Genomic DNA, 24452 nt, shown 5'->3' with positions numbered 1-24452 from the left:
TACTACAAAACGTGCCCACCTATCTTTAATATCCATCCATTATGAAAACGAGGTAGCTCAGAATACTTCCAATGCTTTTGTTTTGTGGAAAAGTAACTTTTTCCAGGACCATGAATAATGCTTCGTGCGGTGCGACTGAAAACGGTGACTGAAAACGGTGAATAATCGCAAAAAAGGAACTGTTCCATGGTACAGTGAAGAGACAGACTGCCAAAACAAACATATTATGGCTGCAAAGGAAAGTAATGTGTCTGTAATTTTAAACTCTGTCCACTTTAGTAGTTCAACAAGTTTTTATCTCACTCGAACAAGCAAAGCAGTAACAGACTGCAAGAAAACTCCACAAACCAACATGTAACGAGGGGAGGGGGCAACAGGCAAGTCAAACAAAGTGATACCCCTAAAATTTCAGGAAAAATCCCCCTTCAGAACCCAATACAGTTGCACTAAGCAAGCAGAATACTATTTCTGAGCAATTAAAAAAAATACTTCGTAATGGAAATACTACCAAGTCTTTCATTCTTACAAGCAGTCACAGAATTCATCAGCAAAGCCAAAAAAAAGAAAAGGGAAAGAAAATGTTGTCTGAATAATATCAGAAAATGCTGACAATGTTCCAGGGTTGCATTTACACCAGTAACTAGAGGAAAGCAGCATTACGCATTCTTCAGCGTAAGAGCAAACAATTTAAAATGCGTTTTAAAAGAAAATAATTGGGGAAAATATCTTCATTTCAGAATTTAAGCATATTCACTAGGAGTTTTTTAAAAACAAGAGCCTAATCAGCATACAGGGACTAGGATTTCAGCAGTGACTACTGATTCTGCAGGTGCTTTTTAGTAGCCCTCTTTGAGCAGCCACTCTATTTATCCAGTTGATTAAGCACGTGTGGGGAAAGGAGGCAGCGCTGCCTGCCAGGGCGTGCATTTAGCAGGCGGGTGTTTGGAGCCTGCTACTGAACGCTACCCAGACCCTGCCGACCCACAAGGGGCACGAGCAGGGGGCTGGCCATCCCTCACCCTGTTTCGCCACACACGGAGCATCAGCAGGTAGGGTCCAACACTGTGGAAAGCAAAAGCAGTAAGGCAGCAAAACACGGAGGGATGATTTCTAAAAAGACATCTCCGCTCTGTTGGCGATGCATCACACAGCCCAAGTGCCGCATTTCGTCTCTTTGTTACTTTATTTTTAAAACCACGGACAACAAACAAGACTTGGCAGACTGTGCTGTGGAGAGGCCAAGAAGTCAGAAGGTGCCGGAGCTCCCTCGGGTCACCTCTCGCTGCAGCTGTGCTGGAGCCAAGACCCAGCCCCTGGGGAGCCCCTTCCCTGAGCCCCATGCCATCGCCATACCCTCTCCCTGGCCATGCCATCGCTTCTCCCAGGCCAGGGCTGCAGCACCAGGGAGTGCTCCAGGGCCAGGACAGGCACAGAAAGACCTCCTGCCCTGCCCAGCTCCGGGATAAAGCCCTGAGCACAGCTTGGCCTGATCCTGGCACCCTGCCATAGGAATGAATCACAGAATGGCTCGGGTTGGAAGGGACCTAAAAGATCACCCAGCTCCAGTCCTCTGCCACAAGGCAGGGCCACCACACACCAGGTCAGGCTGGCCAAGGCCTCAGCCTGGCCTTAAGCACCTCCAGGGCTGGGGCACCCACAGCTTCTCAGGGCAGCCTGTGCCAGTGCCTCACCGCCCTGAGGGAAGAATTTCCTCCTAACCTCTAATCGAAACCTCCCCTCTTTTAATTTAAAGCCTGTCCCCGAGGACAGCAGCTGTCACCTGGCCCACGCAGCACAGATACACGTATTGCTCCTCGCTCCTCCGCCACACACCAGGCCATGCACACTGCGTGGGGACGGCCATCGGCAAGCCACCAAGTGTCACCGCTGGTCAGAGAGGTCCTGCTCTGCACGTGAAGCTTGCGGAGACACCGAGGTTTACCGGGCAGATCCAGACAGGTTCAAAATGTTTGGAGGAGCGTAGGAGAGCTTTCAACGCCGACATGACAAGCTGGCCGGGCGCCACTGGCAGCAGTGCTTGTTGGAGAATCGCTCAGGGTGCCAAGGAGAAGCACCCCCCGCTGCCTGCCACAGTGACACGGCTCCGCAGCTCCACCGGGGGTCCTGGACATCCCTGACATGCCAGGCAACAGCATGCCCCCTGATACCCATGGGCAGAAATCAGCCCAAAGAAGCCCTCCCTGTTAAATCCCCGTCCCCAGAGCCCGCTCCGGGCTGCGCAGGAGGTTGATTTTCAAGTATTTAACATCCAGCCGGATGCTCAGCAGTCTGGGTGGGAAGCGGTGGGGCAGAGGGATAAAATCAGCCTCTGTCATCGCTACCGAGAGCAGAGCTTTATACCCATGTAGGCAGTTGGCACTAGCCAATTTATCTCCAGTAATCTGAATTTATGCTAATTCTGTCACTCATCATTACCCGTCAGTCACTCCTAAACCAGCTCTCTGGGAAACACCCCGGTTAAGCTCTATCCTTGCTAAGGAAGGATAGAAGCTAAATTTGAAGAACTAATTTTTCTTTAATAAGGCTGAATTCAAACTGAAGTTCTTGAAGCTGATAGAAAAGGACTGATCAAATAAACACAGCACGAGCACCCATTTTTTCCCGAAGAGGAGCCATCTTTCCAAACCCAACTTAAGCATTTCAGTGCCCAGACAGTGAGGCTGGTTTCACAACACATGTTGCTCCCAACCAATCTGTCCAAAGATGTGCCTGCTCTCAGTGACAAACTACCTCTGGAGCAACACCAGTTTTGAAGTGGACCAGACTAGAAGTCAGTACCTACATCCAGGTACGATTTAGGTGACTTTGTTTTCAAGGTGCAAATGAGGCTTCAGTGAAGTTCACGCTCAATTTCACATTCATTTTTCCCTTCATGCTGCAAATACCTCCACTGAGCTTATTCTCAAGGCACGAATGTCTGATTGCTTTCACTGTGAAGCACTTTTCCACAACCTCCCACCTACCCTCATGGCTTTTATTTCACCACCAAGGAACTACCACAACTCTTGGTACGCTTACAAACAGTCAACATCTCTCTTCCCATTAAAAAGATGCAGATACCCTACCCTAAACCAACTTAAATTGGCCAGGGAGGGCTGGTTGTGATGGATCTGTCTGGCAGCACTGCCATAAGGGTACGCTATGAACCTTTCCTTCCTGCTGAATACAGTCTGAGCTGCTTTGTATTACAAATACAAATTGTATTAAAAGGATGAAATGTTAACTTAAAGCATTAATGAAACTTATGGGGGGAAAAAAGCCATAAATCATTTACACGCACAAAAACTAAGAGAATATTTGGATAAAATGCTAATGTCTCCATGCAAATAGAACAGAAAGCATTCAGAGACGCATAGATCTATTTTATGTCTCATCTCAGAAATTATCATTATGCCAGTATCTACAGCGGAACTGAAATGAATTCAAGACACACACCGTATTGAAGTAACCAGCAGTACTTCCCACAGCAATGAAATAATCATTACAGGTTTGACATCTAAATACTGATTTGCACTGATCGTGCTTAACTTGTCAGATGTCTGACGATCCCCGAACAAGGCAATATATCCATAATCAGTCATTGCAGTGGTCCATAAGTTTTGGATTCAAGATACCAAGTGCTAGGGCATATTTTATTTATACGCTCGATGGCTATGGAACATAATCTTGTCATTGTTCAAACTGCTTAATCTGTCTCAGCATTTAAAATTAAGTTGAAAAGAACCACTAGTGCCTTTAACTGTTCTTAAATTACATTAATTGCATTGTTAAGCACTTTAACAACCTTACGAAGGAAGCTAAGTAAATCACTGCTTGAAAGCACGTCTGTATAAGCACCTCCAAAACTCCACGCACTGGACAGAGCTGTCGATATCCCTGAAGAGCAGAATGAGGACCTCTCATACATGATCAGACCAGAAGCAAATCAACGCAGAGGCTACTTTTACCATTTGCCCAGGCAATGAACTATGTCAACATCAGCTACTGTAACATCAATACATTGAATGCATGGAGAAATGCGGAGAGTACTGAAGTTACGCTGTCATGATACTATTTACGCCCTGTCCTGCTAGCAGGCAACTGATGTCATATGCCTGTATACAACAGAAACAAATTCACAACCTAGAAATTTCTGCTGGCAAGAGATCAACAGGCTGTAATGAGCACTGAAAACAAATGATCCAGCCCTTAGCCAGACCTCACTGACGTCTGCTTGAACTATTACACCAGGCTAACGCTTCGCTGTTTCAACTGCAAAGATGTCATTACCAGCTTCTGCAATAATCTGAAGCAAAGCCAGGGACCACAGCCTTTGGATTTTTAGATCTACAAGCTTATTTTATGGAATTTGCTTTCTTCATCCTGTGTAACTGAAGGATATATCCAGGTGTGGTGGTCAAACAGCTTGACAGAAATGTTCTCGTGCTTTTTAAATAAGCATACCTGTACCAACACGCAGAACATTTGAACTTCTATGAAACAGATGCCTTTTGCTGACAAATTCTTACGGCAACAACAGGCAGAAGTTAAACCCAGTACGGCTCAGAATGTTTTAAGAATAGCAATTATATATCCAGAGATACTTGATATACCGAGAAGAAACAATGGAATGAAAAAGAAATGCAAAAGTTTCAAACCATCTGTATATATCTGCACCGCATATCAAACCATCTGTATTATATTCTTAGATCAGCAATAGCAAACCACTGGCACCAGTGCCAAGTTTGGCAGCCGAGACGGTTTGGACTGCCACCAGCGAGAATGAGCCACCATGCCTTTTAGAATAAATTTTGTAGCAAACACCAAAAGGGTTGATCAACACAGATTATCACAGCTACAACAAGCCAACTAGTTTTAAAAACAGTATTTGCCATCCCACAGGATTTGATTTTATGCTTGCTTGATACCCTCGATGCTTAAAGAAATAATTTTAAAAAATGATTAAACTTCTCACTATCCCTGTCCCACAAGGAAATGGCTAAAACCACTCGAGCAGGTTTTGAGCAGCAGAAGCACCTGCACATGGCACCACCAACTGTGGTGCATCACATCAGCTGGTTCAGAAGCACACAGCCACGTTCAAGCACATCAAACCCCTGCAGCAGACGGGTGACACGGGGAGCTGCAGCACAAAGCGAACCCTTAGCAGCACTTTCTGAGGCACAACGGGTCTGAAGCTTCTCGGCTTCCTCTGCTGAGACCCTTCATGGGCCCACAGCAGGAGCAGCCCACGCGCATTTGCTTCGTCTTCTCCAGCCCCTGCCTCTGCCACCCTACAGCGCCCTGCTTCTCCCGGGAAATTCCACCTGCCCTTTGAAGTCTAGCCTAAATTTCAAAGGCAAAAATACCAAAATATCCTTGAGGATAAAGGTGCTGATGTAAAGAACATTGACTAACCCCAGTAATTTTATTTTCATATTTTAAAAGGGCCCCAAAATAACTATTCACCACCTTTTCCTCTACTCGAGATTTTGAGAACAACCCGCCTACCAAAAAGTCTCATTCTCTTAGCGCAAAGAATTTTGCATGGGTGGAACTCTTTAGCTAAAAATGACGATAAATAACACCTCCTCAATCCTGCGATCTCTTTGCAGGAACCAACATCCTAATTTGATTTGCAGGGTTGAGCCGGAACTTCCCAGCCTCCTGTGGCCGGCTGATGTCGCTGCCAAGATGTACTACACACCTACCGCCTAGGTAGCACAACTCGGCACCCAACGGTCTCGGTTGTCTGCAATCTTCTGCACCTTAGCTGTGAGAATACATGACCTGATACTCCTTGATATGTTTCTGCAATGTAGAACACTCAAATATAACGTATAACTATGACCAAACATATGAAGAGCTCGTCCATCACACCCTACATAAAGCTTCACAGGACCCCCTACTTTAGTAGTGTGCACGAGGTCATCCCTAAACTGAAGGTACAAACCTCTGGTGCCAGAAGTTTTTTCAGTATTCACACAGCACCGAGGTGTTAAATCAGCAATGTTAAGCAACATTTTTTCACCCTTTTGTATAGCTTATATATAAACTATGCTAATTGATAAAAAATCACATCTAGAAGTTCAAGAACTTGTCTGCACGTTCTTCTCAACTCTGAATCTACCATGCAAAGAAAATGCCCCCAGGTACTTCTGCTCGATGAAATAGGTAGAACTTAAGGTTTTTTTAAACTTATGCATATACTTAACAGAGCACCTCCTGTTGTCTCAAATTAAAGGTATCGAAGAACAGCAGAATAATCTCCTTTCCCCTATAAAACATATTTGCACTTTAAGCTATGCATATTGTTTAAGCCTGTACGGAATCCTATTATGAGAAACTTATTTTATGAGTCTGCCAAAAAGGATGGTTACCAGAAACATAATCACAGTAAGCAATAAAGGCTGACATGGAGTATATTTCTAAGCAATTATAGCAGGTGTTTTAAAGGCATAAAGCTATATTGTTATAAATCCATTTAGAGTCATGGATATGGAAAAAGTAAAAGGTTTCCAGAAGACGGAAACCCTCACGGCAGCCCAATACTGTTCCTGTATCCGTACCCTGCAGACTGCAGCACCTACTGGACCAACCCTACTGTGAATTTTAGCAAGTCCAAAGAACACTGCGTTAAGCAGTAAGGTGCAAGCAGCATTACAAGTGCACAAAGAGCTTTTAAAGGAGGACACAGCACACACATACATGCTACAAAGCTCAGGAAAATCTTATCACCTAAGGACTGCTAGATCTGTTTTAAACTACTACAAATACTGATTCTTTTCAATTTAAGCAGGGTTAAGTGTAATAGATTATATGAAGATGGCTTGAAGAGGAAAGATTGGAAGGGGCAGGCTCGCAGCCCTTGAGTAGAGTACTTTGCACTGAGCTTTGACAAGTCCCACTCAGGACTTAGATGAACTTGTACGTGAGATCTATCTACAACACAGAACTAGTGGAGGAAATTCAGGGAAAGCTCACTTGCCAATGTAACACGTAACTTTGTAGAACAATTGCCAGTTATCAAAATCACACATGCCAAGAGACAACACTCACTATAAATATGACTACCAGCTATTCCACACAACCCAAAAGCATTCTGCCAAGCCCTCCTTCATGTTCTCTCTCACACAGACAAAGGCCTCAAAGCCATGGGACATCTGCCAGGGAAACAAATGAAGTTAAAAAACCAGAAGAACATGAACATGTACTAACCTAAACTTGCGTGTTCTTTCTTCCCAATTCCTCCCCCAACACCTCCCCCTACAAAGAACACGTCTCAGTTTACTGTACTCTTTTCCTTCTCCCAACCAGTCTTAACTCTTGGACCGATGTTTTAAAGTTTCCCTACCTTTGAAAAAATAATGTTCTGTTCTTAAATGTTTTGCCAGATCTGGACCACACCCTGCCCTCTCCCAAAATCTCGGTTGTTTGTCTCCTATTGCACATAATCAATTATAGCACTTTCAGGTTGTATTTTGCATGGTGGGAGCTGATCCAGGAAAGAGATTGTGCCTGTGTGAGCTTGCGTGTTTACACAAACACACATACATGCATGCATACACATACACACACACAGACAGCTTTTTAAAATTGTTTTGCTTCCATATAACTTCAGGGGATTTTCCTCAAACTGAGCTTTTTCACTCCTAAGTACATGGTACCTGATATGAAAGGTAGGCGAAAAACTTCCACTTACCAGGTCACGCTAATCACTTAAATTACAAAGGGGTAGAAAACAAAATCTTTGCCATTCTATCACCACCAGAACTGAGTATCAATCACAAGCAGTAGCAGCAGAAAACCCACAAAAACACCCAGCAGATATCGTCGGTTCCACTCTACATTTCACTCTCCCTGTTCTTATTCCCGGATTCAGTGTCAGACACCAACTCTGATGTTTGACAAAAAAGGGATACGGCAGATTGCCCACCAGCCGCATCATGTGCTGCCAAGTGAGAAATACAAGCTTGGAAACAGTCTCGAGATTCCAGCCAGGACAGCAAGGCTCGGAGCATCACAGAAGTGACATAACTGAGCATGGTGGGGAGAGGCTGGAGGGGACATGGGAAGTTACTGCATGAAACAGCTCTGCAGGGCATGCAAAGGAGCCGTTTTCTGTACCGAACGAGACAACTTCATCATTTAGGGTGACCAAGAAATAACTGCTGTTTTCTCCTTCTGATTTTCCTTTTTTTAAACTAAGCCTAACTGCAAAATCGCCTTAATTATTTGAATCAGATTTTTTCCAACATATTTTCACTTTCCTGTAAACATTCTGTACCTAATTTTTCTTTATTTGCTGTGGCAAAATGACCAGCAATCGGCTTCCAGTGCATTCAGCAGAACAATCACCCTGGGTCTAGTTCAAAATACGGGAGTCCTGCAACATCTAAAAAGAAAGTTTACATCCCATAAAAGACAAGAATCATCTTGTTAATTTGTTCAGTAGCTAGCACAACAACAGTGTGAACACCACATGCAGGCAAATACTCAATTTGTCTTCAGACAGTTTTTAGAAGACAGACATTTTATCAGCCTATCTGTTAACACTTTCCTTCGGAAAATATGTTTCGCCTGCCAGCAAACAAACAACAAAATAATGTGTCATATCTGTAAAATGAGGGAGAGAAATAACCAGGAATTAGCTTTAAAGTGCTGTAAAAAAATTAACAATAATCAAATGCCTGAGATCACCCAGGAGCGCAGAGCTAACGTGCACGCCCTGTGCTTGCAGCCTCGTGCTTGCTGCCCTTACAGCGTGGTACCTTTGCTCACGGTCACATTACTCGTGGATTCTCCCCAGTTCTGCTGCTGAACGGCTCAAAAGGGACGCGATGGCCACAGCTCCAGGTGGCAGTGGGACAGCTGGTGGAGAGTGAGGTCCACTGAGGCCCCGTGCTGGGTGCGTGCACCGTGTCGCAGCGCTCACGACCCGAAAAGGCAAGCCGGGCATGAGCGAGGCAGGGGACAGATGGACTCCTTGCTCAGCACCTCCTCACAAATCCACAGGCACCACTGCGGCTGACTGTCCCTCTGGGTTAAGTGACAGGAAGGAGACAAGCCAGGGTGAAGTTCTGTTACCTTCCTGTTCACTTCACCCGCAAAGCGCTCCATAGGTTTTCAGTTTCAAATTTGGGAGCATGGACAGAAACTGCAACTGGCAAACGCTCGGGAGTACTTCTGAGTGAGACTTCCAAGATCCTGAAAACATTTTTAGTAAGTTCCATAAACTGTAGTTCTAATTAAGGACTAAATCTGGAGACTAAACACCTCTTTATTTGAGGGCAGGGAGGCTTAAATCTTTTTGTATTAATGCTGAACTATATCATCTGATATTTTTGCTATGACCAACCTATAAAACCTGTCAGCTTCACTCAGTTTACACAGGGCTCTAATTATGTTTAACTAGAATCTGAATGATCTAATTACTTAACGTCTTATAGCACAAACTGCTGAGGACAGTTGCTCAAGCAACTGGCAAAGGAGCCTGAGCAGTACAATAGGAGTTCTGTACCCTGCCCAGCACCGCTGGAAGCAGCTCCCACCAGGGACAGACTCACTTTTCTGTCCCACCTGAAATTTCTGCTGGCTGAGAACAGCCCCGCGAGACCAAATCATCCACCAGTCCAAAGGGAGCAGGCAGGTGAAGGAAAACCCCGAGTGCCAGCAGCAGGACAATGAGACGTTTAAGAAGTTTTTCAGTTTGTTTGATCTTCTTCACCAGGTGAAAACCCAAATCCCTCTTCGTATTTCTAGGGCTCCTTCTCCCACCATTCTGCAGAAACTCAAGGACAGAAGACCTCCACGAGCATTAAAACCGATGCCAGCCCTACTGCACCAGAGCCAGCAGGGAGCTCCAACACCAGCAAGACTTCAACAGGATTCAACCATCGCAGTAGTTGGAGGGAGCAGATTTGAGCAAAACCAGGGAAAACTCCACTGGGGTCAGTCACAGGGAGAACACCGAGGCTATCCACAAGCAAGCAGCAACATGACAGAAGGGTCCTGTGGCCGTGAAGCCCCCTGCCCAGTGTCAGGCCTGGCCGGGGCCTGGCCCTTGGCCTAGCTCCCTGCCATGGTGGCACCATGCCGCGTACCTGCGGCCGCACGAGACAAGGGTGCCGAAACACAGGAAGCCGCTATCACGACCCACGTTGCACAGACATGTTCCTGCTTTGATCTCTTTTCCTTGAAACCACGGCACTCTGAACCCAACAGGTTAACCTGACACGGTGGAAGAAGTAAAACCTACTGGTTCTGGTTAAAAACCCAGTTAGAGATGCCGCTTTCTGTCTTTACTTTTGCTTAACGAACAGATGGAAACCAGCAATAACCATCTGTGTAAGGCAGCAATAACTGTAAAGCACAATAATTCCACAAAAATACACTAACAAGGTCACTTAAGCGTCTCTCTAATTGTCTACTGCCCGTGACCTTTTTCAAAGATTTCAGATGGAAAACAAAAGCAAAACAATTTGGGAAAGATCTTTTGGCACCTCCAATGGAAGAGCTGTTCAATGCTGTATCCTGGGGAAATTCCAGCTCGGGAAACAAAGTTCTGCCTTCGAAGATTTTCCCCAGATTCACAGGGACGTGCTCCTCGCTCCTCCAGCCAGGATGCGACGTCCAGCTTCCCCAGCCGAACCGATCACCCCGACCAAGCACGAACCATTCCTGCGTGCGCAACACGGCAAATGTTTGGGAATCTTTCGAGATCAAAGCCGCTCTATTAATAAACCTGGGTTTTTATATTCCTCGCAGCTGAAAAATCCAATTAAAACGTCACAGTGACCTTTTACTGGAGAACTGAACTACTGTCGCGTTGAGGATAAAGTATCAGAGGGCACCCGAAGATGGGATCCAGCAAAAACTGGGTAGATACAGAAGGATAACGCTACGCTTGTTTTACTTCAGTCGCCGGGGTGGTAAAGGATGGCCTAATTCAACAGAAAGATCTGAGAGGCTTTTATTAGGTCTCCAAAGTAGTGTAACTGACAGTTAAACAAACAAAGTGTCAGGCCTTAAGTCAGCATTTAGAAAGTAAATTTCTAATGAAGAGCTGACAATCAAGAAACTGTACAAAGGGGCTGCTGCCAGCCGTCAGCCATCTAAAAACTTGCTGCAGAATGAAAACTTCTTACTGCTGAAATTAACTTCACAATTTGTTGGTAACATTATTATAGCAAATGAAGAGGGCGTAAAAGCACTACAATATATGACTTCATTTTGCCGTGACACATCTAGAAGCAAATAAGATAAAGAGCAATGAATGCCCTAAAAAAGTTTTGCTTTTTTTTTTTTTTTTTTTTTTTTTTGTAATTTTTGAACCAGGCACACCTGCGAACTTGCCAGCTTCCCCTTAATCTGCCTGTACCAAACCCAAGTTCACCTGGAGAACGAGCAGCAAGGCGTGCAGCCGTCACTCCCTGGTGCCAGGAGCATTTGCTCAGGTGCCTGCAGAAGGCGACGCTGCCCACCAGCACCTCAGGGTGCTGCAGGCACCAGAAGCTGTGAACCCACCCCAGGGAAGGCTGAGCTGAGCACAGCACCAGCACCAGGCAGGGACTAGAGGAGCCTTTCAGCCCCTGCACTAAGGGGAATGTCGAAGAGACAGCACGTGCAGCAGCCCGGGGGCCTTGGCGACCACTTTCTAAGATTGTGAAAACAACCTGAGCTACTAAGTTCTTCTTCTAATCCTATTTAAAGTAGGTTTTCACAGTTCCAATTTTAGACTTCAAGTCCTATTTACAGGACAGAAAATCCCAGATAGTGACATTAATCAAGTTTTACTTAGCTTGGTGTAAGACGTGGCACATTAAAGAACTAACTGTACTCGGGATATGCCAGGACATTTCAGATACTAATGGATTTTAATTTATTATCTAAAATGAGCTGGTCCCAGCACAGTGTCTATGCAGTTTTAATCGTTTGTGCTGTGCTTACCATAACAACCCAAGGAAAAAAAAACAAAAAAAACAGTTCTAGTTGCAAGAGTTGATGGCATGGAGCACAACAAAGGACTTACAAGGGCTGACAGAAACGAGTATCAGAAGTTAGACGAAGAACACAGCTTTACAGCACAACGTCCCAAGCAGGGGAACAACCAAAGCTCTGCCCATACATACAAGAAAAGCCTGAAACCAGCTCCTCCTCACGAGCACAGAAAATAGGGAACTGTGTTTTATGCACAGAATTGGGAGCGTGACATTGTAAAACCATTTTATTTGATTCAACCCTGATCTGAAGTAGCCAGGGGAACAATGCCCAGACCTGCAGGTGATACGAAGTGCAGCACCTGTGGTCCCGCAGGATCCAGGCTCGCAGGGGAAAGCTTCCCTCATTACCAAGTGCCCAAATCCTCAGGGTGATCCTGCTCTCCGATCATCTGCCTTACCAAGCCTTCCTGCCCCTCTCACTGTGTGGGAGCCTCCCGGAGTCACCCCAGTGAAGCAGCAAGCATCGACTCACTTCTGATAACAACAGAAAGAAGTTCTGAGTTCACACGGAAATTGTGAGCCTGAAGAATGTTTGCTCAAGAAAATGAGCAGGGTGTTGTGCCCAGCAATGGCCAGATGAGCTGAAGACACAATATTAGCAAGCTGCCCTTTTCCAGCATCCTAAGAATTTCGATAGCCAGACTCCACGCCAAAGGAAACGTGCAGAAACCTATAAGCAAAAGAAAACGAGAGCTCCTGGAAGAGGATAGAGCTGGCAGAAGGGAAGGGAGGGACAAATCGCTCTACTCAGATCCCCCCCCCATTGTTTTTTTTTTTAATACACCGAACACTTCTGGTGCTCACATAAAAGAAACTTAGGTTACAATTGTGCAAGCAGCTCTGTACAGAGGTCTCCCCCCAGAAAATCAATTGCAAGACTACTGGCTCCTTGTTACTAAATGTTTAATATTATCCCATCTCCACAATTAGTATTAGAAAAGCAACTATGCTCATACCAGACATACCAAACCCAAGTTATTTGAGTCCTATCAATATTAACACACGCACACAAAAGTTGCAACATAAAAATAGATATGCAGTTTGCTGACAAAATTAACATTATCATATTTCAGATCACAGACAAAGGGTACATTTTATTTACGTCTGAAAATGCAGCAAACATCTTTAAGTGATAACATGACATAAATTTACTTTGACATGCATATGCAATAAAACGTGTAAATGCCCAATAAAAATAAAATGAAAAATAATTACAGACAAAGCACAAGTATAAATTTTATTGAGCTACTCCGATGACATTTATATTTGACATCAACGAACCAAACAAGAAACAGATTCAAGCTGATTAGAAACCTGAGATAAAGGAAGAGACAGAGAAGACCCCGGGCATGGCAGCAGACCATGGGGAGAGGCTGGAGAGGTTCCTCTGCTCACAACTCAGCCACCGGCCGTGGCAGCAAAGGCCACTCCTTCCCAGACGACCTCAGAAGACTCCGACTACGCATGTGTTAAAAATTAAGCACATGCGATAATGCTTACTGGGTCGGGGCCTTGGTGATGTGCTAAATAGGGATAAAGCTTATTCACCTTTGCAGAGTTCATTGAGTGTGACCCAGAGGAGTGCTCAGGGGCTCGGCAACCCAGCACCGCGCCCCTCTGGCCCAGCAGCTCATCGGGAAGCGAAAGAGTGCGGGATATGGTGGTGATCAACACTTCTGATGGCACACGTGGACATTAAATCACAACCCTTATCCCTGCTGATGGTCCTAGCAGAAGGCTATCAATAGCCCCCAGCACTGCATCGCCCTCCCAACCCCGCCAGCAGGGACCTGGGGTCCCCCAAGAGCGGCGCCGCCTCCGGCTGAAGCTCAGGACCGCACCTCTCAGTGATGCAGCCACGGGCTGCTGAGCATTAACTTTGCCATCTCTACCACCGGGTGCCCATAATGTAAATTTTAAGCAGCCTTTAACAAACAGAGAATCTGAAGGGAAAGTTGTTAAGTTGTGTATCTTGCCTTCAAACACTGCCAAAGCACCTGCAGGTGTGTTGAGAAGTACAGTGCGTGTATGTAGGAGTAACTCCGGGTTGTACCTCCATAACCCTCTGCAGGAAAGGTTTTCTCCCAGTGGTTTGGGAGAACAATCACCAACGACGACCTTTTAGGACACCTGACTACTCAGTCCTTCTTCCACATTCATTCCTATAGACATTGCTTCCAGCAACAAGCCTGAAAAACCTCCACCAGCTAACAGCGGTGCAACTTCTGTTTAATCCCTTTGAACAGAAATCAAACAGAGGTGCAGAAAGGTGCACCAGTAACTCTGCAGCGCACAGAATTAGGCAGAAGCCGTGAAGAACCCCACATGCTGGCTGACAGCCCTCCATCTCAGCACGCTTCATGTTCTCCAGGTGGAGAACCACATCGCAGAGCACAGCAGGGGCACCAGGAGCCACCAGCAGGGCTGGGACCCCGGCTTACAGCAGACCACCGCCACCTGCTATCGGCCACTCACCTACTACGAGCCAGTATCAGCCCTGGGGCATCACTCCCTGACATACTCCCAGCGTACAGACTTCTGACAAACTGACACACACCAGCTTAAGGTTACCACTCTGGTAAGGGAAGCCCTTTGTTTTCCCTAAACTAAGAGACCGACAGCACCCACAGCCTCCAGCACCCAGCAGAGGCACCGGAGCACCCAGGAGCACGAGGTAACCAAACTTCTACTGCACGTCATTACCCGCAGCTTTAGCTCCGCAGTTCAGTTTCCACAGCAATAAGCCAGGACATTCTCATGCAAAACAAATCATCCTCCTGTGCCTGAGCTACATCTGGAGTTTTGTTTGTTTGTTGTGTAGAAACGAAGACTTGCAAGTCAACAGCTATGAAATCACCTTTCAGATTCTGTGAAGTTAGAACAATGACAATACTTCTGTTACTCACAACACCTGAAAACACCATTCAGTGGTTAAGAACTGTTCAGCTCTACCAGAAACATAAGCCCTGCTTGTTACAGGACAGCACTAAAATCTGCTGGCGTGCTCCGCTGCTGTACCACCGCCCTGGTATCTCCGGCGCAGATCTTCCCAGGGTGTTCCCACAAGCACGGCGCGGTGGTAAACCCCAGGCTATCCTTTTGTAACGCGGGCGAGCGCAGGTGAGCTGGGTTTGGCTGCAACACGGCAGCCAGGCACTGCCTGGAGACCCTCAGTGCTCCCCAGCCGTACCGCCCCAGACCTGTGCATGTCATGAAACGCACTCCCTCTCCTTCCAGCTGTGCTGTAAGGACGGTTCAATTTCCAAGCCCTAGGCTTGGGCTCACTCCTTAACTCCTTCCTCCCTTCACCACTTCCCTCTGGGAGCAGCGTCCTCTCCCCCACCCCACTCGTTCTTGTTTCTGTGCCCCTGCAGCGTTACAGATCTCAGCTCGTCACACGAGAGCCACAGACCGAAGCCACCGCTAACCAACAAGCAGCAGAGGGGAGCCGGGTTCCCTGCACACATGAAAAAACCCACACAGAAGGAATCCCGCAGTGACCTGCAGCACAGGACCCCCTCATCTCCGCGGCTCAAGCACTGCTTTACAATTTTAGCAGGAATCAGACCACGGTCTGGTCTCACCCGCGTGCTCGTGTGACTCCAGGCTCAGCTGACCATTAGCCAGACACAACATCTCCAAACACAGGATCTCATTTACCAATGCTTTTGCCTAAACTTTCATGTTCTTCACAGAAACCTTGCAGCAGCACTTCCAGGTGCTTGTGATTCCTTAAGGCACGTTTCACAAATGGAGGGTACAACAGGACCTGCTCAACACTGAGGCACAAGCTTATGCATCAGAGACAGTCCCGGCCTACATCCTTACAGGCCTTAAAAAGCTCACGGCCGGGGCACAGACATGTGGAAACGTAAAGCCTCGACGGGAGGCAGCTCCTGAATCTCCGTGCATCTGCTTCCAGCTTCCCCAGGCAGGGCTGCCTCCCCAGAGCAGCCCCCCACGATCCACAAACCTGAGCACCCCAGCTCCGCGCCCTCCACCCGACCACAGAAGCGCACCTCAGGCCCTGGCAAGAGACTTCCTTATTACCCCAGCTGCAGACAAAGGCACTAAATTACTGCAAGGCAGGGAAGCGAGCGAGCCGCCAGCAAGGCGAGCAGCCATCAGACAGCATCCGTCTGGGAGACTCCGGCCTCAGACTCCGTCTGCTGCGGCTCTCCCGCACGGAGCCACCGGCTCACCCCTGGCCTCGACGCTTCCCAGCCGGCCGCGCAGTCGTTCATGCTCAAACCCCCAACGCTGCTAAGCCACAGCAACGCCGCCTCAACTGCTGCAGAGCCGCAACGTAAGCGCCACCAGGCAAGGGCTGTGGGTCTAGCACAAATTCTTCGCTGCCTACTGCTTTCCAAGAAACCCAAGTGTTATTTGACAACAGGGGAGACCACTGTTACACCCAACAACCTACACCCAACATCTGTAGGCTCCGCGTTTCGTTTTTTTTTAAGAACTTAACTCTGTTAACGTGCAGTTTTCTGTTTGGATTTCTACCTATTTCACAACCCCAGCATTGCAACGTGCTGTATTTTTTCAGTATAATTAACAAGAAAAGCAGAAGTGACAGATGTATTTGCCTTGTCAGAGCAGAGAAAACAAAAACAAGTCACAAACGTACAAACCACAACACGAGCAAGACTCATCTTTAGCACTTTAAGGACATCGGCTATCCTGATCACGAGGCCTAATTTTTCTCACCTTTCCTGGTAAATTCAACCCTGCACCTGAAAGCCTGTGCATGGGGACTCTTGTACAAATGTCTGTCCCCAGACTTGGCTTCTGCTAACAACCCCTTTTCAGCTTTCTCCTGCACAGCTTCACATCTTCCTCCTCTCTCCTTCAGGCATGTAGGAATATCGTCACCACATTCTGACTCTAGAAAACATCGCATTTTCACCACCTTGCCCATGAAGCACACAGGAAACAGCCAAGCAACAAGATAAGCAAAGAGCAAAACGCAAAGAACACAGGCAAGAGAAATCTGGATGTCCAAGACAGGAACACACAACCCCGCTCACACCCCAAGCCAATGAGCCCTGCCTGCTGGGTGTCTGAAATAACAGCAGACACACACGTGTGGAGCTCCCCTTCCCATAGATAAACTGCCTTTATTCACAGCCTCAGTACGATCAAACTGAAACTTGGGGTTGCGCATTTCTCTACATCCATGCATTACAAATCGGCTCGCAAATAAAGAATAATTGTTCAGTGGAATTTCAGACTGCATGTAATTTTTTCTTTAACAAACGTCTCGCCCATTACTTATTTGGTATTGTCACACAGAGCCAAGCAGCACAATCTTTTTTTCCAAAACATCCCAGCCATTGCCATATTCCAAATCCCCACTACTGCATTTCTCGATACATTATCCAATTAACTACAAAATTGGCATACCAGCAGCCTGACTGAAACGGGCCCTCACTCTGCCATGCTTTGGATGGGCGTTGTTTCACCCGAGGAACAAGAAAGAGGGCTAGAAAAGCTTTCAGAAATTTCCTTCTGAGGAACAGATTCAAGGAATCCTAGGGAGGCCAAACTGTCAAGCCAGAAGTGCAGCGTGGGCCCTTCCTCCAGTACGTCAGGCATGCTGGATGCCCACAGATGCTGCTCTGACTGCCACAAAAAGCCAAATTTGCCTATTTCAGGCAAACAAGGGCTGGCAGAGTCAACTGGCAGCGGCGTCCTGTCTTTCAGGTATCCGCAGCCCTCTGGGTTCTCTCTCCTGCACCTTCTCGCAGAGCTGCCAAGCTGCTTTCAGCACCCGTATCTGATCGGGTGGGGGAACAGGAACGCGCCTTCCGCAGCTAAAGACTCCTCTTACTGCACATTTAGCTACCATCACAAATAACCGAGAATTGAGGACTTTTATGACAGATACAAATTCTGCAGAGCTCTGTATGGGTAAACAAAATTAACGCTAAGATGCTAATTCCACTTCTGATGAAGCACGGTAACTCTTCACTCACAGCAAATCGGCTCGTGCTCTGGTACAATCAGACCCAAGGAAAAGATGCCAAGAACTCCACCTGTTTCTAATTAAATAATTCAATAGCTTCAGTATTTAAATGCTACTCATTACTACTTAGTTTTTCCAGATTTTGTTACAAATTTTGTAATGGTATAGTAAGATCAATGGTTTACCTTAAACAATTAGTCACAGCAGACATAAAACTAATACTCTATCCTCACATTAATCATATATGATGCAATCCTGGGATGAGATTTACCAAAGGAAAGAAAAGCACAAGCAGGACTTTAGCAGGGGTTAGATTTTAGTCCTGCAGCCTGATGGTAACAAGTTACGCCGTTCTGCTCAAAAGCAGCAAGAAGCTGAAGAAGCTGTACTTTTCACTAGCATGCGTGCCTGCCCTAAAAAGCTTTGAGATTTTGAGACTCGTGCTTATTTGCAGAACGCTTCAACACGCAGCACGTTTGGTTTTCGAGCAGTACTAACTTTTTCCACTCATCCTGCAGACGCAGCTTAGATCTGAGAGGCAAGCTAGGCTTACTCGAGCAGCACTGCTGGTCCGAGAGATACGGCTGGGCCAACTGCATCTGCCGATACGGGCACACAGAGGCACACACACGCTCAGAAACACCGACCAGAATCTGGAACAGGACGGCACGCAGCACCCACAGGCTCCTTTTCCTGCTCGCCAGCAGAAGGGTGTTTTTAGGGGAGGTGATGGCAAGCGACACCAAAACCAAGAGCTGGGAGCGAGGACCTGGCCAGCAGCAGGTAACAATCTTTGCTCTGCTGCAGGTCCAGCCGATTGGGATGGCACGATGCCTCCCAACAGGAGACGTGCTTCTATCTCGAGGGCATCGGCACTGCCCCAGTGCTTTAATTCGCATTTATGGCCGCAGCATTCACCTTTTGCGAGGATCTGTTTTCTCTACAACTCCTTTGCCACGAGTTATCAAACACAGGTCCATCTTTGGCAGCAAACTCATGCAGAAATGATGCCACACCAATTTCATCACTTCTCTAGGAAATGCAACCAACCTTCGCTGTAAAATAAGAGTCTGCATGCATGCGCTTGAGGTACAGTCTCAAGTGAAGAGCCGCGTTTGGTACATTTAGGAAACCGCCATTTCTGCGCGTCATATTCTGTCTGTGAACAGACCTTTTTGTTCTTTAACCCGAGTTCTGAATTATTTAACCCTGCCTCCAACTCTTGAAACCTCTCCTCCTACAAACAAGAGGTTATTTAGTGAACGGAAATAAATAATTAAAAGAGTCAGACCCTACAGTGGTCTTGGCTCCGTTTTTAATTAATATTGACACAATCCCGAGAAACCTGCTGCTTAATATTACAAAGCAGGTCGAAGCTCATCAACAGTTAAATGCCCTCTACCAGAAGGCAGAAGAGGAAGTTGCGAGCAGGCAGCGTGCGCGTCGCGCCGCTGCCAGGAACATGGGCACAGCCTCATCCTCTGCTCCTCACAACTTTCTTGCGCAGCAAAACGACAGCTTTGAAGCCACCGAGCCCACAGCTGGGGGAGCTGGACTTGGCAGGGCACCGGCGGAACTACGCTAAGCACGAGTCCTTCACGTTTTTGCCCTGGAAGAGGGTAAAGAAAGTACGGAAAAGGGCAATTTTTGCTGTCTGTAATTCCACACTCAAAATACATGATTACAAATGAATGGGGGGAACAAACAGCTCCGTAAGACTGAGCTTCTCACTCGGTAACGATAGATTTAATAGCATATTGCTTCATCTGCAAGTGGGAGTAAATATTACACTACCTCTTCATGCAGATGGGTGGGTTAAAAAAAAAAATAAAAAGCTAATTTGAAACAAATTAACTACTCTGCCTAGGGATGAAAGGTCCTCTCTGCCTCCCTGGTCACTGCAGGACTCCCTGTGGGCAGGCTGAGCACAAAGTTTGCTGGGTACAGACGGCCTGGTGGATCTGCCACGAGGCGAGCAGCCCCAATCCGCAACCCGTACGAATAATCACGGGTCCTCGGGAGCAGGTAATGAACGCTGCTCAGGCAGCTCGGAGCTGGCACTGCCGGCGTGCTTCAAAGGAGAGCCGACAAGCTGCTCGAGTCAGCCTGTCACATCGAGCCTGTAAAAACGAGATTAAGGTTTGTAGGGTGATACTCCACAACAGGTTTTACAGTATGCACAGAAATTAAATTATAATAAAAGTGAGGGTGGTTTTTTTTTTTTTTCAAACTAAAAACAGAATGGAACAATCTATCAAAATGCCATTTGGCCGCGTTCATTACATTTTAGAATTTAATTTACATGATAGATACTTTAGCGTAATATATTTTAATCAATAAGCATTTCTGAGGGCTTTATTTTATAGGAAATGTTCAGAGTTCCCCGCCGCTAAATGTAACGCCGCAGCAGTGACGTTCTGAGTGTTTATTTTTCTATGCTAAGCAAGTACAACCACGCACACACAGAGGCAAAAGTCCACAATTAAAGATGTCAGACCTTGTTTAAATACATCTTAATTTAATCCATTTTATTTTATACAATTCTACATCTGGACCTCATTTTCTGTATTCCTGTAGGTATTCTGGGTCGCTATTAAGAATCCTTTCAAGTGAGGAAAGTTCAGCCAAGTCTACCTTAATCCAAAGCCTTTAAAAGAAACAATAAAACACGAAAGCAGCTAAAAAAAAAAAAAAAAATAGGCAGACGGAGAGGGAAAGGCAGCGCCTCACCCCACCTCCCGATGCACCTGAGAGCCGGCAGGGACCGCGGCCGGCCCCGACCCCAGGCGGCTCCGCGCTGCCCGGGGAGGCTCGGGGGGGCCCGGCCCGGCTCCCCCCGGCCCTAAAGCTCCGCGATGCCCCCGGGGGGGCTCGGGCCGGGTCCTGGGGGGGGCTCCCGGCTCGCACCGCCCGGCCTCGTCCCCTCACAGGGGCACGGAACCGACTCCCTGAGCCCCCCCCATCCCCCGGCCGGGACCTGTCAGAGCCCCCCCCCCCCGCCTCAGCGGCCGCCCCCAGCCCCTCGGGACCGCGCTGCCCCGGCCCTGTGAGCCCCAAAAAGCAGCCGGGACCCCCCCGGGACCCCCCCCCCGTCCCTCTCTTCTTTCCCCTCAGCTCCCCCCCGGAGCCCCCTGCCCGGCGGCGGCTGAGGGGGGAGAGCACCGGGGGGGTTACACCGAGGGGGTGGCGACAACGGGGGGGTGACAAGCACTGAGGGGGGAGCACCGGGAGGGGGTGAAGCACTCAGAGAGTGACACCAGGAGGGGGAGCACCGGGGGAAGGGTTACACCGGGGGGGTGAGGACCAAGGGGGGGGAAGCACCGGAGGGTTTAACACCGGGGGGGGGCACCGGCACCCCTGGGCCGGCACCACAGCGCCCCCAGCCCCCGCCGCTCCGCGCCTGCACCGCCGAGCCCGGCCGGCTCCCCGCGCCCCCCCCGGCCGCACACCCCACACAAAGTCCCGGCACTCGGCAAACTTTTCCCCCGGCCGCCCCCCGGGGGTTGAGGGAAGCGGCTGGGAAGCCGGGAGAAGAGGGAAAAGGACCGAGAGGAGCCCCGCGGAGCGGCGGCGGCCCCGGGGTGCCGGAGAGGAGGAGGAGGAGCGGGGAGGAGGGGGGGGGGAAAGGCGCAGGGGAAGCGGGCAGAGGGCAGCCCGGGACGGAGCGGGCTGGAGCGGCGGCGGCGGCCCCGGGAGCGCCGGCTCCGGCGCCATCTTGGGCTGATCGATGAATTGAACAAAGGGGATCGATTTCCGATGGGGCCGCCGATCGGGAGTTGGGGGGGGGGGAGGCGGTGGGGGGGCGAGCGGAGCGGAGCGGCGCGGCCGGGCGGAGCGGGGGGATCCCGCGGGCGGCTGCGGGAGGAGGAGGAAGAGGAGGAGGAGGAGGAGGAGGAGGAAGGAGGGGGGGGGGGGGAGGCCGGGCCCGAGGGAAGGCGGAGAAGGGGAAGGGAAGGGGGGCGGGGGGGGGGGGGTCCGGCGGCGCGGCCCGGCCGGTGCGGCGAGCGGGGGGAGCCTGACCTGCAGCTGCTGTAAATCAAAGCGCTTCCAATATTGAAACATCGATCCCACATTGGCCGCCATCTTGAGACATATTGAGACAGAGTGAGCGGCTGATCGAGGGAGAGAGAGGGGCTGGAGTTCGGGAGCCGGGAGGGAGGGGGAGGGAGGGAGGGAGGGAGGGAGAGAGGGAGGGAGGGGGGAGGAGGAGGGGCGGGGGGGGGCAGGGGGCGGGAGGCGGCCGGGGAGCGCCCAAATCCCGGCCTGGAGCTCGCCGGCGGCCGGAACGCGGAGTCAGCCCCGTGCGCTTGGGGGGGGGGGGGGGGGGGGGTGTAAAGGGGGGGGCGGTGCGATCGTAGAGAGCCCCCCCTGTGTGTGTGTGCGTGTGTGAGTGTGTGTGTGAGTGTGTGTGTGAGTGTGTCATCACCCCCACCCCCCTGCTTGGGGTGGGGTGGGGGGACCACGGCTGGGGAGGGGGAGGACTGAGGGGGTGCTTTGGTTTGGGAGGGGTATTGGGTTTGGGGGGGGACACTTGGGATTAGGGGGCGATTGGGGATTTGGGGGAGAATTAGGATTTAGGATTGGGGATTTTGGTTTTAGGGGGGATTTAGGGAAGGGGGGCATTGCTCACAGCCCCCCCCCTCCAAGCTTGGCTGCCCCCCAGCGTGTAGGTGGCTGTGGGGGGAGCAGGGAGCCCCCCACGTCCCCACCGGCCGCACCGTCGTTAGCGGGGTTCATGGGGGCGCAGGCAGACGCCCATGGGGCCACTGCCGCTGGCCGCCGGCTCGGAGGGGGCGGCTCGCACCGAGGTTGGAAAATCAGCTCATAGCTTCGTGCGGCATAGCCATAGAAACGGAGATCACAAGGATGCAATAACTTATTTTGTTCTAAACAATAACGTGTCCATAAGCATGATTTATTCCGTCCCCCAAATCCTTGCGCCCACCCCGATGAGCAGGGTGGCTTTGGGGCGCAGCTCGGCCCCACGAGCTCAGGGTGTGCACCCCGAGCACCCGCCGTGTCCCCGCAGCGTGCCCGCTGCCTCGCGGGTGGCCCCGCGGGACTGAGCCCGCTGCACCGCGCTCCCCAAACGCCGCTCGCGCTGCCTGGGCGAAAGGCAAAGAAATAGATCTTCCTCCGGGAAAGTGAGCGGCGGTGGATTTTTCATCAAACAGTATTTGATCGCCAAGCGAATTTAGCGCTGGCTCAAGTCGGCGGGCTGACTACTTGAAAATGGCTCTGTCTGTCTTTGGAGAAGTTACGGCACCGACAGCGGCGGAGCGGCTGCTGCAGACTATTTCCCAATCTGCCGCCGTCCTCCTTTGGAGGAGCACCATCGCTTCAGCCTCCATTTCCACTTTTTGCTGAGGCTGCTGCTCACAAAGCTGCTAATTGCGACTGGCGGGTTTTATGTTAACGAGTCCCACCTAAGGATCACCCCGACAACTGTAGACCTTCGCGTTTTTAGTTGGCCGTCCCGGGAATAAAACTAATGGCACTAGGGTACGAGGACACTGGGCCTCTGCCTGCCCGGCTGGGCCGGGCACACTGCGGGCTCGCAGCACGTGTGGCTGGCACGGGGCTGGTAGGGGAATGAAGCCTCTCGCCCTCCAAAAAGCGTGTCCAGGGCTGGCGGTGGGGGCTGCTGAATGGGAGACCGGGGGGAGGCCAGGGGGAGGCCGGGGGGCTTGGCCAGGGCCCCCCTGCTGCAGGCAGAGGGTGTCGGGCGCGGCGGGCGTCTGCGGGGATGGAGCCCTGCGAGCCTCCAGATTCTGACTAACAACGTAACCGGTTTGGTAGCTCTAAAATAGGATTTTAATCCTGGGAAGCATCATTTCACATTCCAGTGATCTAATCAAAATCCTCTCCTCTAATCTCTCCATGGTCCCCCCTTTCTAGATGAAAGAGGCTGGAGTTCCTGTCTTCACCCTTTCTCCGCTGCCTCCCTGCTCTACCAGTCTGTTCTGTGTCCAGGCAACTGCAAAGAGACATTTCAAAGACTCCTGCCGTGCCATGTAGATGTTTTCTCTTGTTAGTTTGGACTGCAGGTGTGTAAGCCTCAAGGATGAAGTATCGTGGTGCTGTTTTAGGTTCGGGGCATACAGTCATAGTACAATAAATCACATAGTAATGCTCCACTTTGAACGCACACGCACAGAAAAAGGAAAAGAAAAAAACATCTGACCTGAATCATTTTCTGGAAACACATCTGGTTAAAATCCAAAGTTTTAAATTGAGTAATATTTTAAAATACATTTGGTAGGTATTAAATTACAGTGTTATATCTGGTAATATTTATGATACTAATGTGTTAAGCAGAGGTTTATATCTGTCAAGAAATATGAATGATTGTCATATGGGGTAGCAAATGTATCCTGATATAAATAATATTTTATGATATTTTTAACATTATTGTAGTCTTTTTGCAGGAGTTACATCTTGTCACATTATTGCCAATTTGAAATAAAAGCTCTGTGGCT

The 24452-nt window shown here is 49.1% G+C and overlaps 1 protein-coding gene across 5 annotated transcripts in view; it reads right to left on the bottom strand.

Moving 5' to 3' along the window:
• The window catches only part of CUX1 (cut like homeobox 1), a 268484-nt gene extending 246357 nt beyond the window's left edge, over window positions 1-22127 (bottom strand). For all 5 annotated transcript variants that reach the window (XM_032200836.1, XM_032200831.1, XM_032200835.1 and 2 more), the window contains exon 1: window positions 21994-22127. In XM_032200836.1, the coding sequence (XP_032056727.1) occupies window positions 21994-22056 (63 nt within the window). In that variant the 5' untranslated portion in view covers window positions 22057-22127. The remainder of the gene's footprint in view (window positions 1-21993) is intronic.
• Between the last annotated feature and the right edge of the window lie 2325 nt (window positions 22128-24452).

This window comes from Aythya fuligula, chromosome 20 (assembly GCF_009819795.1).
Source record: "Aythya fuligula isolate bAytFul2 chromosome 20, bAytFul2.pri, whole genome shotgun sequence".
NCBI lineage: Eukaryota > Metazoa > Chordata > Aves > Anseriformes > Anatidae > Aythya > Aythya fuligula.
Note: the sequence above shows the minus strand (reverse complement) of the source record. Positions and strands in the feature narration are given on the sequence as shown.